The sequence below is a fragment of the Delphinus delphis genome, chromosome 12 (assembly GCF_949987515.2).
Source record: "Delphinus delphis chromosome 12, mDelDel1.2, whole genome shotgun sequence".
Taxonomy (NCBI): domain Eukaryota; kingdom Metazoa; phylum Chordata; class Mammalia; order Artiodactyla; family Delphinidae; genus Delphinus; species Delphinus delphis.
The window spans coordinates 25726114-25744661 of NC_082694.2; the positions used below are offsets into that span (position 1 = coordinate 25726114).

The 18548-nt window shown below is 37.4% G+C and overlaps 1 protein-coding gene across 6 annotated transcripts in view; it reads left to right on the forward strand.

Annotated features, from left to right (window-relative positions):
• Positions 1-18548, forward strand: part of GCFC2 (GC-rich sequence DNA-binding factor 2) — a 74780-nt gene that overhangs the window by 23182 nt on the left and 33050 nt on the right. For 5 of the 6 annotated variants that reach the window (XM_060027450.1, XM_060027451.1, XM_060027452.1 and 2 more), the window contains exon 5: positions 12606-12721. In XM_060027450.1, coding sequence (XP_059883433.1) covers positions 12606-12721 — 116 coding nt within the window. Of the gene's footprint in view, positions 1-12605; positions 12722-18548 lie in introns of those variants that run through there. The other variant, XM_060027455.1, reaches the window with a different exon arrangement.

The following is an 18548-nucleotide window of genomic DNA, read 5'->3' on the forward strand; positions in this document are numbered from 1 at the left end:
TGTTTGTTTCATTTTTTAGATTCCTCATATAAGTGAGATCAAAGAGATTGTCCTTCTCTGTCTTGTTAGACTTAGCATAACACCCTCTATGTCCATCCATGTTGTTGCAAATGGCATGATTTCATTCATTTTTATGGCTGAATAATATTCAGTTGTGTATATATACCACATATTCTTTATCTATTTGTATATCAATGGACACTTAAGTTGCTTCCATATCTTGGCAGTTGTGAATAATGCTGCAATGAGCATAGGGTTGCATATAACTTTTCAAATTAACATTTTTGTTTTCTTCAGGTAATTACCCAGAGTGGAATTGCAGGATCATATGGTAGTTCTATTTTTAATATTTTGAGGAATCTCCATGCTGTTTTCTGTGGTGGCTGCACCAATTTACATTCCCACCAACAATGCACGAGGGTTCCCTTTTCTCCACATCCTTGCCAACCCTTGTTGTTTGTTGTCTTTTTGATAATAACCATTCTAATAGGTATGAGGTATCTTATTTTGGTGTTGATTTGCATTTCCCTGATGTTTAGTGACGTTGAGCATCTTTCCATGTTTCTGTTGGCCATTTGTAAATCTTCTTTGAAGAAATGTCTTTTCAGATCCTCTGTGTATTTTTTGATCAGATTGTTTTTTTGATATTGAGGTGTATGAGTTCTTTATATAATTTGAATATTAACAATTTATCAGATATATCATTTGCAGATACCTCCTCCCATTCAGCAGAGTGCCTTTTTGTTTTATTGATGGTTTCCTTTGCTTGTGCAGAAGGTTTTCAATTTGTAGTCTGATGTGATTATCTTTGCTTTTATTGCCCTTGTCTGAGAAGACATATCCAAAAAATATTGCTGAGACTCATGTTGAAGAGCATACTACCTATGTTTTCTTCTAGTTTTATGGTTTCAAAAATGAGTTTTGTATATGGTATAAGAAAGTGGTCCAGTTTCATTCTTTTGCATGTAGCTGTCCAGTTTTCCCAGCACCATTTATTGAAGGGACTATCTTGTCCCGCATCGTATATCCTTGTCACCTTTGTTGTAGATTAATGGACCATATAAGTATGGGTTTATATCTGGGCTCTCTATTCTGTTCCATTGATCTATGTGTCTGTTTTTGTGACAGTAACATACTGTTTTGATTACAATATAGTTTGAAATATATAATGTGAAACCAGGGAGCTTGAAATCTCTAGCTTTGTTCTTTCTTAAGATTGCTTTGGCTGTTTCAGGGTCTTTTATAGTTGCATATAAATGTCAAAATTACTTGTTCTAGTTCCATGAAATATTTCATTGGTATTTTGGTAGGGATTGCATTGAATCTCCCAGCAGAGAATTCTTTCTTGCTTTTTGTAAGTTCTGGTAGCTCCAGGTATTTCTTGCTTTGTGACTACATAACTTCTGTCTCTACCTCCTTCTCCACATGGCCTTCTCTATGCCTCTAATTTGTGTCTCTTATGAGGATACTTGTCATTGGATTTAGGGTCTACTTGGATAATCCAGGATGATCTCATCTTGAGATTCTTCACTTAGTTATAACCACAAAGACCCTTTTTCCAAATGAGGTCATATTCAGAGGTTCCAGGGGTTAGGATATAGACCTATCTAGGGAGGCCATCATTCAACCCACTATACCATGTACATTATGTTCTTTTCCCACTAGATTATAAATACTTTCTACATATTGCAAGCCCCTTGAGGGAACCATCTTTTTTACTTTTAATTTTACAGTTATATGGTAGATGCCTAAATGTGAAGTTCAAACAAATAAATAGTGAGGGTTAAAACAAAACTAACAAACAAAAAAAAGTATTATACTTGGGGTAGAAAGTCCTAGATTTGGGTTGTGGCTCTACCACTAAAATACACTCTCCCTGAAGTCAAGAATTATTAACTACGTTTTTCAGTGTTATATCCCATAGTGCCTAATATTGTGAGAGCTCAATAATTATTTGTATGACTTTGAGAAAATAATTTCATTTTTCTAAATCTCAGTTTTCTCATCAATAAATTGGGAATAATAAAGTGGGAATGATAATGTTACCTACCTGAGTAGGTGGCTGTAAGGCTCAAAGTTATAATGGTCTAATCTAAGTCAAAGTGCTTATAAATTGTATAACAAATGCAAGTTTTATTTTTAATCTTTTTAATAGGAGTGCTTTGAAAGATTTTTTGTTCTTTTAAGCAAGAAAGTATTGTACGATCTTCATGTTATTAAAACTAAAAAGCTAAGTAAAAGTAAGCCTTCAGTTACAATTTAGAAGTCTCTGAGCCATTTTTTTTTTTTAGTTATTTGCAATCTGAATTTTTTTGCTATTAGTAAGAACTGGTAAATATTTGCTTGGTTTTTTTCCTTCCTTTTTTTTTTCCTTTCTTTTGTTCCGATGTGTGTTTTTTGAACTTTTCTCTTAGGGTAATGGCCAAGCATGGTATTACTAATAAAGAAGATGAACATTTTTATGGCACTTACTACATTTTTCTCTGTTGTCTTCTAGAGAAAATTTAGATCACTCTGTAATGCCACTGTTATTATGGGAATGTTTTACCATAATCTTGCCAGCTTTAGGTATAAGTTCACTTGGTGAAAATGGAATCTCAAGTTTATTTGATTTGCATTTTTATTACTGATGTGGGTGCATTTACTGATTTCTTTATTAAAGACTTACTGCATGGCACTGTACTCGTTTCCTGTGACTGCTCTAACAAATTACTACAAACTGAATGACTTGAAACAACCAAATTCTATTTTCTCACACTTTTGGAGGCCAGAAGTCCAAAATCAAGGTGTTGATATGGCTACACTCCTTTCAAAAAGCTCTAGAGGATAATCTGTTCCTTGACTATTTTAGCTTCTGTTGGCTGTTGGCGTTCCTTGGCATATAGCTGTATCTCTCTACTCCATCTTCACATCACCTCCTCTTTTTGCATCCCAAACTCTCTCTCCTTCTTTTCTATGAGGCTACATGTAATTACAGTTAGGACTCATTTAGATAATCCAGGATAAGCTCCTATTCTCCAGAACCTGAACTTAATCACATCTTTTGCCATATAAGGTAATATTCATTCACAGGTTTGGGATTTTAGAACCTGGGCATATCTTTTGGGGATCACCGTGTAGCCTCTATAACTACTTAACAGTGGTAGACAAAAGCATGTACAATCTTTGCAGGGGAGAGACAGCTAAACAAAATAATTATAGTAAAATCTTACAAGGTTCTGTGACAGAATTCTGTACAGGGTTCTGAAATAGCACAAAGGAACAAGTGAGTGGTCAGTTTTGTAGGCGAGAGGGTGGATGGGAAGGTTTGGAAAAGCCTGTAAGTAAATGGTCAAATTTGAATGAGTCTTTGAAAGATGTTTATGATGTAAGGGATTTGAAGCAAAAGAGGATATCAGGGGTGAAGACATGAAGTTTGAAAAGGTCTGGTTAATTTGGGAATTTGTAGGTATGATTCGAACTGGATAGGAGACTTGGTAAGAATTGATATGAGAAATGATGGAGTCTCATGGAAAATATAAAAAGTATAGTTTAGCCATTGAGTTGACTAATTATCTGGTCCACTTCTTCACATATCCTTTTCTAAAACAGGTTCTTCAGAACCTTTTCAACATTCTAAGCATGATGGTGATGAGTGAGTTACGATGAGCCAGAGGACAGTAATATGAAATGTACTGAATTACAACATGTATTAGCTAGGAATACATTCCTCTACAATTAACAGAAAACCCAAATAATGGTGGCTTAAAGAAAATTAAAAGCTTTACCTAGAAACCCACCAGCAGACTTCCATTTGCTTTCCTTTCATTAGACTGGAGTTAGGTGGCAACATCTATCATGAAAAACCAGTATTTGGTTTGTCGTTTTAATTTATTTTACTGAAGTATAATTTATTTACAATATTGTGTTAATTTCTACTGTACAGGGAAGTGATTCAGTTATACATATATATACATTCTTTTTCATATTCTTTTCCATTATGATTTATCACAGGATATTGAATAGAGTTCCCTGGGCTATAGAGTAGGACCTTGTTGATTATCCATTCTGTATATAATAGTTTCCATCTGCTAATCCCAAACTCCCAATGTACCTCTCCCCCACTCCCCCTTGGCAACCACAAGTCTGTTCTCTATGTCTGTGAGTGTGTTTCTGTTTTGTAGATACGTTCATTTCTGTCATATTTTAGACTCCACATATAAGTGATATCATATGGTATTTGTCTTTCTCTTTCTGACTTACTTCACTTAGTATGATAATATCTAGGGCCATCCATGTTGCTGCAAATGGCATTATTTCATTCCTTTTTATGGCTGAGCAGTATTCCATTGTATATATGTACCACATCATCTTTATCCATTCATCTTCAGTGGACATTTAGGTTGTTTCCATGTCTTGGCTATTGTAAATAGTGTTGCAATGAACATTGGGGTGCATGTATCTTTTTGAATTACAGTTTTCTCTGGATATATGCCCAGGAGTGGGATTGCAAGATCATATGGCAACTCCATTTTTAGTTTTTTGAGGAACCTCCATACTGTTTTCCACAGTGGCTGCACCAACAACAGTGTAGGAGGGTTCCCTTTTCTCCATACCCTCTCCAGCATTTGTTATTTGTATACTTTTTAATGATGGCCATTCTGACTGGTGTGAGGTGATACCTCATTGTAATTTTGTTTTGCATTTTTCTAATAATTATCAGTATTCAGCATCTTTTCATGTGCCTGTTGGACATCTGTATGTCTTTTTAGAGAAATTTCTATTTAGGTCTTCTGCCCATTTTTCTATTGGGTTGGTTTTTTTTGTTACTGAGTTGTGTGAGCTGTTTGTAGATTTTGGAAATTAAGCCCCTGTCGGTTACATCATTTGCAGATATTTTCTTCCAGTCTGTAGGTTGTCTTTTCATTTTGTTTATGGTTTCCTTTGCTGTGCAAAAGCTTATATGTTTGATTAGGTCCAACTTGTTTATTTTTGCTTCTATTTCTGTTGCCTTGGGAGACTGACCTAAGAAAACATTGGTATGATTTATTTCAGAGAATGTTTTGTCTATGTTCTCTTCTAAGAGTTTTATGGTGTCATGTCTTATATTTAAGTCTGTAAGCCATTTTGAGTTTATTTTTTTGTGTATGGAGTAAGGGTATGTTCTAACTTCATTGATTTACATGTGGCTGTCCAACTTTCCCAACACCACTTCCTGAAGAGACTGTCTTTTCTCCATTGTATATTCTTGCCTCCTTTGTTGAAGATTAATTGACCATAGGTGTGTGAATTTATTTCTGGTCTCTCTTTTCTTTTCCATTGATCCATATGTCTGTTTTTGTGCCGGTACCATGCTGTTTTTATTACTGTGGCTTTCTAGGATTGTCTGAAGTTTGGGAGGGTTATACCTCCAGCTTTGTTCATTTTCTTCAGGATTGCTTTGGCAATTCTGGGTATTTTATGGTTCTATATAAATTTTATGATTATTTGTTGTAGTTCGGTGAAAAATGGTATGGGTAATTTGATAGGGATCAGATTAAATCTGTAGATTGCTTTGGGTAGCATGGCCTTTTTAACAATATTAATTATTCCAATCCAAGAGCATGGGATATCTCCCATTTCTTTAAATCATTTTCAGTTTCCTTTATTCATGTTTTATATTTCTCAGCATATATCTTTCACCTCCTTGGTGAGGTTTATTCCTAAGTATTTTCTTTTTTGATACAATTTTAAAAGGGATTTTTTTTTTCTTTCCCTTTCTGGTATTTCATTATTAGTGTACAGAAATGCAACCAATTTCCGTGTGTTAATCTTGTATCCTGGCTACCTTGTGAATTCGTTTATCAGTTCTGATAGTTTTTCTGTAGGTCATTAGGGTTTTCTACATATGTCATATAATGACAATTTTACCTCTTCCCTTCCAATTTGGATCCCTTTTATTTCTTTTTCTTGTCTGATTGCTGTGGCTAGGACTTCCAGTACTAGGTTGAATAGAAGAGGTGAGAGTGAGCATCCTTGTGTTGATCTAGATTTTAGCGTGAAGGCTTTCAGTTTTTCACCACTGAGTATTATATTGGCTGTAGGTTTGTCATAGTTTTTATTATGTTGAAATATGTTCTCTCTATACCCAGTTTGGTATGAGTTTTTATCATAAATGAATGTTGAATTTTGTCTGTATCTGTTGAGATGATCATGTAGTTTTTGTCTTTTCTGTGTCAGTGTGGTGTATCACATTGATTTGCACATTTTGAACCATCCTTGTGACCCTGGGATGAATCCAACTTGGTCATAGTGTATGATCTTTCTTATGTGTTGTTGGATTCAGTTTGCTAGTATTTTATTGAGAATTTTTGCATCTGTAATCATCAAAGATACTGGCCTGTAATTTTCTTCTTTTGTAGTGTCTTTGTCTGGTTTTGGTATCAGGGTGATGACGGCTTCATAGAATGTCTTTGGGAGTTTTCCCTCCTCTTCACTCTTTGGGAAGAATTTGAGAAGGATCAATAAATATGAGTCCTTTTTTGTGTGCTTGGTAGGATTCGCCTGTGAAGCCGTCAGGCCCTGGACTTTTGTTTGTACAGAGTTTTTTTATTACAGATTCTGTTTCACTTCCAATGATTGGTCTGTCCAAAGTATCTATTTCTTCTTGATTCAATTTTGATGGGATGTTTCTAGAAACTTGTCCATTTCTTCTAGGTTGTTCAATTTGTTGGCATATGATTGTTCATAGTATTCGCTTATGGGTTTTTGTATTTCTGCAGTATCAGTTGTGATTTCTCCTCTTTCATTTCTCATTTTGTTTATTTGATTCCCCTCTTTTCTTCTTGGTGAGCCTGTCTAGAGGTTTGTCTTGTTTATCCTTTCAAAGAACCAGCTCTTGGTTTTATTGATTTCTTTCTATTGTTTTTTTAATCCCTATTTCATTTATTTCCTCTCTGGTCCTTATTATTTCCTTCCTTCTGCTTACTTTGGGTTTTGTTTGTTCTTTTTCTAATTCTTTTAGGTGTTAGGGTAGGTTTTTATTTGAGATTTTTCTTGTTCTTTGAGGGAGGCCTGTATCACAATGAACTGCCCTCTAAGAACTGCTCTGCTGTAGCCCATGGATTTTTGTATGATTGTATTTTCATTGTCATTTGTCTCAAGGTATTTTTTAATTTCCTCTTTGAGTTCATCATTGACCCATTGGGTTTTTTGGTAGCATGTTGTTTAGTCTCCAGGTAATCTTTTTTTTTCTCGTTTCTTTTTTTGTGGTTGATTTCAGTTTCATGCTGCTGTGGTTAGAAAACCTTCTTGAAAAAATTTCTATGCTCTTAAATTTGTTGAGGCTTGTTTTGTGCCTCAGTATGTGGTCAACCCTAGAGAATGTTCCATGTGTACTTGAAAAGACTGTGTATTGGGTTTTTTGGATATAATGTCCTGAAAATATCAATTAAGTCTAAATGCTCTAGTGTATCATTTAGGATCTCTGCTGCGTTATTGATTTTCTGTCTAGAAGATTTGTCCATTGATATGAGTAGGGTGTTTAAGTCTCCTACTATTATTGTACTCCCATCCCTTTTTCCCTTTATGTCTGTTAGTATTTGTTTTATGTTTTTGGGTGCTCCTATATTGGGTGCATATATGTTGACGAATGTAATATCCTTCTCTTGTATTGATCCTTTCATCATTATATAGTGTTCTTTTTCTTTATGGCCTTTGTTTTAAAGTCCATTTTGCCTGATATGAGTAGTGCTACCCCTGCTTTCTTGTCATTTCTGTTTGCATGGTTATCTTTTTCCATCCCCTCACTTTCAGTCTGTGTCCTTCACTCTTAAGTGGGTCTCTTGTAGACAGCATATGGTAGGCTCTTGTTTTTTAATCCAATCTGCCACTCTGTATTTTTTGATTGCAGCATTTAGTCCATTGACATTTAAGGTAATTATTGATAGATATGTATTTATTGCCATTTTTAACCTTGTTTTCCAGTTGATTTTGTATTTTTTCTTTGTTCCTTTCTTTTTCCTTTTGTGGTTTGGTGATTTTCTTTTGTATTATGCTTGTTCTCTTCTTTTTGGTTTTTGTGAATCTGTTGTATGTTTTTTGATTTGTGGTAACCCATATGGTTTTCAAATATGTTAAACCATTACTATATCTACTTGCTTTAGACTGATAGTCATATAGGCTCGAACACATTCTAAAATTTAAAAATCTACATTTTTTTACTCTCCTACCTGGCATTTTATGATTTTGATACCCTCTTTTACATCTTCATGTTCATCCTTTTTCTGTTCATTTTGCTTATCATCCCTTTCACAAAAATGTTTGTTTTTTACTTTAATCTGTATACTGGCTTAAGTGATTTACTTTCCATTTTTGATTTTCTCTTTTATACAGATTACTTCTTCTTTTCTATTTAGAGAAGGCCTTTAATTATTTCTTTTAGTATAGGTTTAGTATTGCTGTTATTCTTTTAGTTTTTGCTCTTCTGAGAAATTCTGTCTCTCTTCTTCTATTCCAAATGATAATCTTGCTGAGTAGAATATCCTAGGTTGCATATTTTTTTCTTTCAGAACTTTGACTATATCTTGCCACTCCCTTCTGTCCTGCAATGTTTTCTATAGGAAAATCAGGTAATAGCCTTATGGTGGTTCCCTTGTAATTAACTCTTTTTACTCTCTTCTGGCCTGCAATGTTTTCTATAGGGAAATCAGGTAATAGCCTTATGGTGGTTCCCTTGTAATTAACCCTTTTTCTCTTGGTGCCTTTAGAATCCTCTCTTTATCTTTAACTTTTGCCACTTTAATCATAATATGTCTTGGTGTAGGTCTGCTTGGGTTCATCTTGTTTGGGACCCTCTGTGCTTCCTGTGCCTAGATATCTGTTTCCTTCTTTAGGTTTGGGAAGTTTTCGGCCATAATTTCTTCAAATACATTTTCAATCCCCTTGTCTCTTTCTTCCCCTTCTGAAATTCCTATTATGCATAGATTGGCACGCTTTATATTTAAGAGTTTTAAAACTTTTATTGTGGACATATAATAATATAATGAATCCCCCTCTGTGGACCATGATTCAGCTTCAAAAATTGCCAACTATTGGCTAATTTTGTTTCATCAATGCCCTCATATACTCACCCTGCCCGTATTATTATTTTTTAGTTAATAGACTTTTTTTTTTTAGAGAAGTTTTAGGTTCACAAAAAATTAAGCAGATAATATGCAGCATTCCCACCTCTCCCTCTTCACCCAGTTTCTCCCATTATTAACATCTTGCAATAGTGTGGTACATTTGTTGCAATTGATGAACCGATACTGAGACATTATTATTAACCAAAGTCTATAATTTTATTACAGTTCACTCTTTGTGTTGTACAGTTCTATGAGCATAAGCTGTTTATTCCACAATTTATAGAGTCAATTATCCCTAAGACCATAAATGTCTAGACTAAATCTAAACTGCCTTCTAAATCTTTAGTCCAGGAACCAGTGAAGTGATAAAAAAAAGCCCTTGGAACTAATTGAAAATTGTAAAGTTGAGAAAACAGCAGACCATACTAAAAGTCACCACTCCTGGTACATAAAAGCAACTGTAGCGCAAGTCATCTTTGCCCAAAGTGTGGGTGGGGCTGTGGGCTGGGGAGGAGCCTGTATCCTGCCCTGGCCCTTGTGGGCCTGGAGGAGACAGAACCCACTCTTCAAGGGACAGTAACTTTAATTGAAGCAACATTGTTGAGGCAGCAGGAGCAGGAAGGAGAGCATAGAACTTTCCACAAGCATGACTGGAGTCAGAACATCCAAGGTCCTTACGGCAGGGAAGAGAAGCCTTTGAGTCAAGTACCGCAGCTCAGTGCTATACATGTCACTTCTGCTCAGACTTCCTTAGCTGCAAGGAGGCATGTGGCTGTGCCCGGCTTCATGGGAGTGCGGAAGTATCCTACCTTAACGGCAGTGTCCATGTACTCCAGTTGCTGGGGCCTCCATGGACTGTGACCCATGGAGACTGCTACTGCCGTTAAGTCCCAGAGGTGGGGATGGGGGAGCGGTTCGGGGCTGCTTCAAGGCCTGGGCCCCACCAGTGGGTGGCCCTGGCGAGGGCTCTGGAGCTCTGCAGGACACAGCCCTCAGCCTGTCCCTGAGCCCCCAGCTCACCCTCCAGCCTGAGGCCAGAGGGCCTGGAGGGCCCCAGGGAGAAGGCTACGATCCTCTTCTCACTGCACTCTCTGCAGCGAGGACCACTGCCAGGCTGATTGTTGGCAGAGCGGGACCTCTAACCACTGGCAAGCTTTATATTATCCCATAGATCTTTTATATTGCTTCCATTTTTTTCATTTCTTTTATATTGCCTTTCTGTCTGCTGTTCTGATTGGGGGATTTACATTATTTTTTCTTTCAGAACACATTCATTCTGCATTATTCAGTCTGCTATTTATTGCCTTTAGCTCAGCTTTCATCTGGGCAACTGAGTTTTCTAATTTTTCTTGGCTCCTCTATATAGTTTCTAGTCCCTTTTTACAGTAATATGTATTTCAATTATAGCCTTTCTTAATTCCTTCAGTATTTTCACTATCTTCTTTTTGAAATAAATCAGTATCTATTAGATGAAGATGTCTATTTCACTGTTCTTTCAGGGCAATTCTCTTGATCTTTTAATTGGGAGTGGTTGTTCTGCTTCTTCATTTTACTTATATTTCTCTTACTCTATGAGTTTAGGAGAAACAGTTAACTACTGTGGTCTTGGAGGGCTATTTTTATGTGGGAGTATCCATGTGTAGCCTGCACGGGTTTAATATATTTGGTGGGAGGGCTGTTTTAGTATGGCTGCCTCTTTCCTCAGTGCGTGCTGGCCGTTATCACCTTTAAAAGGGGGTGTGACTGTGACTGGTGTCGTGGTGACCCGAGCCTGAACTGAATGTTGAGCAGAGCCTCCTCTTTGCTCTGTGGTTGTCACAGCCCTGTTGGCAGCAGCGTCTACCCCCTAGTTGTTGGAGTAGAAACCCTCAGATCTGTTTCTGATGTGCGGTGTGAGATAGGTGGAATTGGAGCACTCCCACTGAGAGAGGAGCCACTGAGTGTTCCTCTACCAGAGCTATCCACTGTGAAGTGCGCTCCATGGTGTCACCTGAAACCCACTGTGCAAGCTCACAAAGTGTACTGTTGGTGGCATGCCCTTGGCCCCACCTCAACTTTGGGAATGCAGGCAGTAGTCCCTGGTGTCCCTCAGGCCCTGTGTTAACAAAGCCACCAGCGCAAATCAACCAGTGCAGATCCACTGAAGTCAGGTACCACGACTGCAGTAGTTGCACACCTGGACCCTCCATGGGAGCTATGGGAGCAACCCAGACCCTGTCCCAGCCTGCATGTGCATGCGCCCACAGAGCCCACAGATGCTAAGGCCAGACGCATCAGAGCTGCAGGAGCACCCGTTGTCCATTCAGATATCATGAAGTCGCTGAGTTTTTACAAAGCCAGTGGCCGTGGCATAAATCTGCAGATCACACAGTCGTGGGGAGATGGCTTAGATTTCAGCCCTGCTTCCTAAGTTATGTGACCCCTGGTAATCAACTTGGATTTCAGCCCCGCCTCCACTTGTGGGCAACTCCATGGCACTTGCGTGCTCCCAGAGCTTGTAGAGGTGGTCCCAAGCCAGCTGAAAGAGGCTGCTATGGCGGCCCCGCCCCTCCCTTCACTCACATGCACATTAACAGTGGGGTTTCAGCGGCAGCTCCACTCCCTCTGTGAGCATGCCAAGTGTGAGGCTGCTAATGGCAGGCACCGCCCCTCCCTTCTCACACCCCCTTAACAATGACACTTTGCTTCTATGGCGGGCCCAGGCTTCTTCCATGTATACCTACCAGTTGTCGCTGTACCACACTCCAGCCCCTTCCTGCTGTCTCCACACAGCCAACCCCAGTCCTCCCCTTGGGTCTGTCCTCTAAAGCTGGAGTATCAGCACCCAGCCCTCGTGTGCACCAGCCGATGTGCATCTCAGGCTGGGGAGTGCAGGGCAGTGGCCCAGACCATCTGTTCTGGCCTCTCTGTGCAAACTGGCTGCTGCTGTCTCCTCTGAGCCTCTGAAGCTCCCTTTCTGTCCCACCTGAGGGGCCTTCCAAGATATGGGAACCTTTTCCTCTTTCATGACTCCCTCCCAGGGACACAGGTCCCATCCCGCTTCCCTTTTTTTTCTTTCATCCTACCCGATTACATGGAGATCTTTCTTGCACTTTTAGGTTCTGAGATCTGCCAGGTTCAGTAGGTATTCTGTGAGAATTGTTCCACAGAGATGTATTTTTCATGTATTTGTGGGTGGAGGTGACCTCCATGTCCTTCTATTCTGCCACCTTGATTGGAGCCTCCAGTATGTGGTTTTTTGAGAGTATATTAGATCATAAACAGAACTAGCTATATAAACACTGAGAACAAAGCTTTTGTGAAAAATAAGATTTTGTAGTTTGCCTCTTGCACGTGAATTTAAAGTTCTAAATTTTAAAACTGTGCAAATTTTAAAAACATTTTATTACAACCATAAAAAATGTCAGAGGCATGGAATTTTGAGCTGGTGAGACCTTGGTGTATCCAGTCTGCTTTCATGCTATTAATATTTGCAAGACTAATGAATGTTGAAAACAATATAAACTTTCATATTACTTTTAGGGACAAGACATAGATCTTTCTCATAGCAGTGAATCTCAAACAGTGAAGAAGTTTGATACTTCCATTTCATTTCCACCAGTAAATTTAGAAATTATAAAGAAGCAACTAAATACTAGGTAAGTAATATTAATTTTAAAATTTACATTTGTGATAGACACTTAATAGTGAAAAAAATTAGCACTATAATCTTTTTAACTATTAAATATTAGTATTAAACAGATTTATAGGCAAAAATTAGCATCACCTGTATTAGCACATTAATATAACTGATTTCCTTTTTTATATGTCTTTTAGTGTTTATGATAAGTATATATCATATAGTTACAATCAATAAAATCAAGTTCTGCTTTTTTCACTTACTATTTTTGTTAGCATTTATCTGCATTGTTAAATAGCCTTTAATATTTAAAAATAATATGTCGGGAGTGATGGCAGCAAGATGCCAGAATAAGAAGCCCTAGACCTCGTTGCCTCACAGAGATACCAACTTAACAACAGCATACTGTCCAAAAAGCCTTTATGAGTACTCCAGAAATCAGGAAGTTGTAGTACCCCAGGCAAGCTCAAAGCCCAAAATAGCCACATTGTAATGGGTAAGAAAAACCATTTCATTCCAACTGCATCTAGCCCCTCTCACAAGCCAGCACTGCTTTTGATGGAGAGAAAAAACCCAAGTCATAGTTTTTCCATTGGGAAGGAGAAAGAAGAGTGGAACACTGTCTTTTGGAGGTACTGCCCAAGAGACTTGTTTCTGTCTTGTCTGTCTCAGAGCACTGATGGGGAACCATCATACGTTAGATGCCTGAGGGCCACAGAGGGCAAGGAAGAGCTAAGCAGCCTGTTGCAGAGCCGGAAAGTCTGTAGTACTACAAACACCAGAGGGAACAAGAGACTACAGAATCCTGAAAAAGAAACCCACTAATCTCTATAATTAGGAAATTTCGTATAGAAGCCCAGAGAAGGTGCCTCCCCCAGGAAAGGTTTGAGAAGACACTCTTCCCCACACAACACCACTGGGAATCTCCAGTCAGGCTGATTGCAATGCACTTAAGGGAAACAGCTTCATATGGGGGAGAAACTCCCCTTAAGTGCATTTTCAAATACACAAAACACAACAAAAAGATAACCAGATACATGAATAAACAAGGAAACATGGCCCAATCAAAGGGCCCAAATTAATTCCAGAACTGAAAGAAACAGAGGTCTATGAATTACCTGACAGAGAATTCAGAATAATCTTCTTAAAGAAGCTTAATGTCTTCTTAAAGAAGCTTAATGTGCCATAAGAGATCACAGACAACTAAAGAAATCAGGGAAATGATACATGAACAAGATTGGAATACCAACGGAGATGGAAACTAAGAAAGAACCAGAGGTTCTAGAGCTGAAAGTGTAATAACTGAACTAAAAAATTTAATGAAGGGGGCTTCCCTTGTGGCACAGTGGTGAGAGTCCACCTGCCGATGCAGGGGACACGAGATCGTGCCCTGGTCCGGGAAGATCCCACATGCCACGGAGTGTCTGGGCCTGTGAGCCATGGCCACTGAGCCTGCACATCCGGAGCCTGTGCTCCGCAACGGGAGAGACCACAACAGTGAGAGGCCCACGTACCAAAAAAAAAAAAAAAAAAAAGGAAATTTACTGAAGGTAGCAGACTATATCAAGCAGAAGAAACAAGCGAGACCTCAAAGAGTGATCATTTGAAATTACCAAGTCAGAGTAGCAAAAAGAAAAAAGAAAAGTGAAGAAAGCCTAAGGGATTTATATGATGCTATCAAGCAGAACAACATATACATTATGGGAATCCAAGAAGGAAAAGAGTAGCAGAATGGGACAGAGAGCTTATCTGAAGATATAATGGCCAAAGACTTACCAGTCTGAGGAAGGAAATGGGCATTCAACTTCAAAAAGTTAAAAGGACTCCAACAAGGATGAACACAAGGAAGCTTACAATGAGACGATTATAATCAAACTTTCTAGATACAAAGAATTTAAAAAGCCACAAGACAAAAGCACCTCATCATGTACAAGAGGGCCCCATAAGATTAACAGGAGACTTCTCAACAGAAACATTACAGGGGCCAGAAGGGAGTAGGATGAAACATTACGGGGGCCAGAAGGGAGTAGGATGAAGGAGAAATAAAAAACTCAGGTAAACAAAGCTGAGGGAGTTCGTCACACTAGACCTGCCTTAACAAAAATTGCTGAAAGATATCCTTCAAGTTGAAATGAAAGGACACTAGACAGTAGCATGAACCATACAAAAATACAAAGTTCTCTGGTAAAGGTAAATATATATATAAATATAGAATCCTGTAATACTGTAAGAGTGGTGTAAAAATCACTTTTAATACAGAATTTTAAAGGTAAAAGCACAAAAATAACATGTTAGTGGATACAAAATTTTTAAGTGTAATTTGTGATATCAATAACAAGAGGTGGAGGGGGAGATATAAAGGAGTAGAGTTTTTGTATGTGATTGAAGTTAAGATGTTGTCAGTTTAAAATAGATTACTAGAATTATAAGATGTTTTTTGGTAATCCCCATGGTAAACATAAAGAAAGTACCTATAGAAGATATGCAGAGGAAAATGAAAACGATCTAGAGCACATCACTACAAAAAAATCAACAAAACGCAAGGCAGCAACAAAGTGAGAGAGTGACGTGAACATATATACACTACCAAACGTAAAATAGTTAGCTAGTGGGAAGCAGCTGCATAGCACAGGGAGATCAGCTCGGTGGTTTGTGACCACCTAGAGGGGTGGGATAGAGAGGGTGGAGGGGAGGGAGACGCAAGAGGGAAGAGATATGGGAACATATGTATATGTATAACTGATTCACTTTGTTATAAAGCAGAAACTAACACACCATTGTAAAGCAATTATACTCCAATAAAGATGTTAAAAAAAAAAAGGGAGAGGGACAAAATAACTACAAGACAGACAAAAAACAATTTAAAAATAACAGTCGTAAGTCCTTCCATATCAGTAATTACTTCAAATGTGAATGGATTATATTCTATAATCAAAAGACATATAGTGGCTGAATAGGTTGGGAAAAATAAAAGAAGCAAGATCTGGGAATTCCCTGGTGGTCCAGTGGTTAGGATTCTGTGCTTTCACTGCCTAGCACCTGGGTTTGATCCCTGGTCAGGGAACTAAGGTCCCACAAGCTGCACAGCCAAAAAATTTTAAAAAGCAAGAGCCAACTATATACTATCTGCAAGAGGCTCACTTAGATTTAAGGATGCATATAGGATGAAAGTGATAGGATTGCAAAAAGATTCCATGAAAACAGTAAACAAAAGAGAGCAGGAGTGGCATTACTTAGAGAAAAGAATTTTAAGTTTAAAACTACAAGAGACAAGGATATTATGTAATATAAAAGGGTCAATTTATTGGGACAATATAGCAACTATTTATATGTATATGTACCCAACAGTGGAGCACCTAACTGTATAAAGCAAATATTGACAGAGCTGAAGGGAGAAATAGCAATATAATAATAGTATGAGACCTCAATATCACACTTTCAAATAATTGATGAAATAGACAGAGAATCTTAAGGAAACAGTGATCTTGAACAAAGCTAAATGAACCTAACAAATATATGGAATGTTCCACCCAACAGCAGCAGAATATACTTTCTTTTCAACCACACAGACCATACTCTGCAGGATAGATCCCACATTAAGTCACAAACAAGTCTTAACAAATTTAAGGTTGAAATCATACCTTTTCCAAGCACAGTGCAGTGAGACTAGAAATCGGTAACAGAAAGGGAAAGGGAAAATTCACAAATGTGTGGAAACTAAACAGGCTCTTGAACAGCCAATGTACCGAAGAAGAAATCAAAATGGAAACTATAAAGTATCTTGAGGCAAATGAAAACAAAAACACCAAAAGTTATGGGATGCAGCAAAAGCAGTACTAAGAGGAAAGTTTATAGCAATGAACACATTAAAAAAGAAGAAAGGTATCAAATCAACAACCTAACTGTACCTCAAAAAACTTCAAAAAGAACAAACTGAGCCCAGTTATCGGAAGGAAATAGTAAAGATTAGAGCAGAAATAAACATAATAGAGCATAGAAGAACAACTGAAGAAAAATCAAAACTGAATTTTTTTTTTAAGATCAAAAAAATTTGACAAACCCTTAGCCAGGCTAAGTGAAAAAGAGAATAGTTTCAAATAACAAAAGTAAGAAAGAGAAACGTTACAGCTAATGCCACAGAAACAAAAAGGATCATAAGATACTATAAACAATTATACACCAACAAACTAGATAACCAAGAAGAAATGGATCAATTTCAAGAAACATACAACCTACCAAGACTGATTTATAAAGAGATGAAAAATTTGAACAAATCTGTTACTAGTAAGGAGATTGAATTAGTAGTCAAAAACCTACCAACAAAGAAAAGCCCAGGACAGATAACCTCACTGGATAATTCTACCAAACATTTAAAGATGAATTAACACCATTCCTTCTCAAACCCTTCCAAAAAACTGAAGAGGTGATAACATTCCCAAACTCATTCTATGAGGTCAGCATTACCCTGATCCCAAAATCTGAGACAAAGATAGTACAAGAAAAGAAAGTTAATAAGCCAATATCCCTGATGAATATTGATGTAAAAACCCTCAGTAAAATACTAGCAAATGTAATTAACAATACATTAAGAGGATTATACACATGATCAAGTGGGATTTATTCCTGGAATACAAGAATGAGTCATAAGAAAATCAGTGTGGTATACTACATTAACAGAATGAAGGGCAAAAACCACATGATCATCTCAATTGATACAGAAGACACCTTTGACAAAATTAAGCACACTTTCATGATAAAAACCCTCACCCAACTAGGAATAGGAAGAAATTACTTGAACATAATAAAGACCATATATGAGTAGCCCACAGCTAACATCATATTCAGTGGTGGAAAACCAAAAGCTTTCCCTGTAAGATCAGGAACAAGGTAAGGATGCCTATTCTTGTGCCTTCTATTCAAAGTTTTGGGAGTCCTAGCCAGAGAATTCACACAAGAAAAATAAATTGATAAATAAATAAATAAAAGACATCCAAATAGGAAAGGAAGAAGTAAAATTATCTCTGTTCACAGATGATACGATCTCTTATGTAGGAAAGCCTGAAGACTACACTTACATATACACACACACCCTGTAAGAGCTAATAAATCTGGCAAATTGCAGAATGAAATATCAACACATAAAAATCAGTTGTTTTTATGCACTAACAATGAAAAGTCCAAAACTATATATTTAGAAAACACTCATTTACAATAGAATTAAAAAGAATAAAATTTAGGAATTAACTTAGTCAAGGAGACAAAAGATTTGTACATCAAAAATTACAAAACATTGCTGAAAGAAATTGAAGACATAAGTAAATGGAAAGACATCCCATGTTCATGGATTAGAAAACAATACTATTAAAATGTCCATATTACCCAAAGCAATCTATAGATGCAGTGCATTCTCTATCAAAATCCCAATGGCATTTTTTGCAGAGATAGGAAGAAATGCTGAAATTCATATGGAATCTCAAAGGACCCAAGAAAGAAAAAGCACAGGCAACAAAAGCAAAAATAGACAAGTGGGACTACATCAAACTAAAATGTTTTCTGCCTAACAAAGGAAATAATCAACAGAGTGAAAAGGCAACCAACAGAATAGGAGAAAATATTTGTAAACCATATATATGATAAGTGGTTAATACCCAAAATATATAAGTAGCCCATGTAACTCAACAACAGACTATCCAACTGAAAAATGGGTAAAGGACTGGAATAGACATTTCTCAAAGAAGACATACAAGTGGTGAACAAACCTGAAAAGATGCTCAACATCACTAATCAGGGAATTAACAAATCATAACCACACTGAGCTATCACCTCATACCCATTAAGGTGGCCAC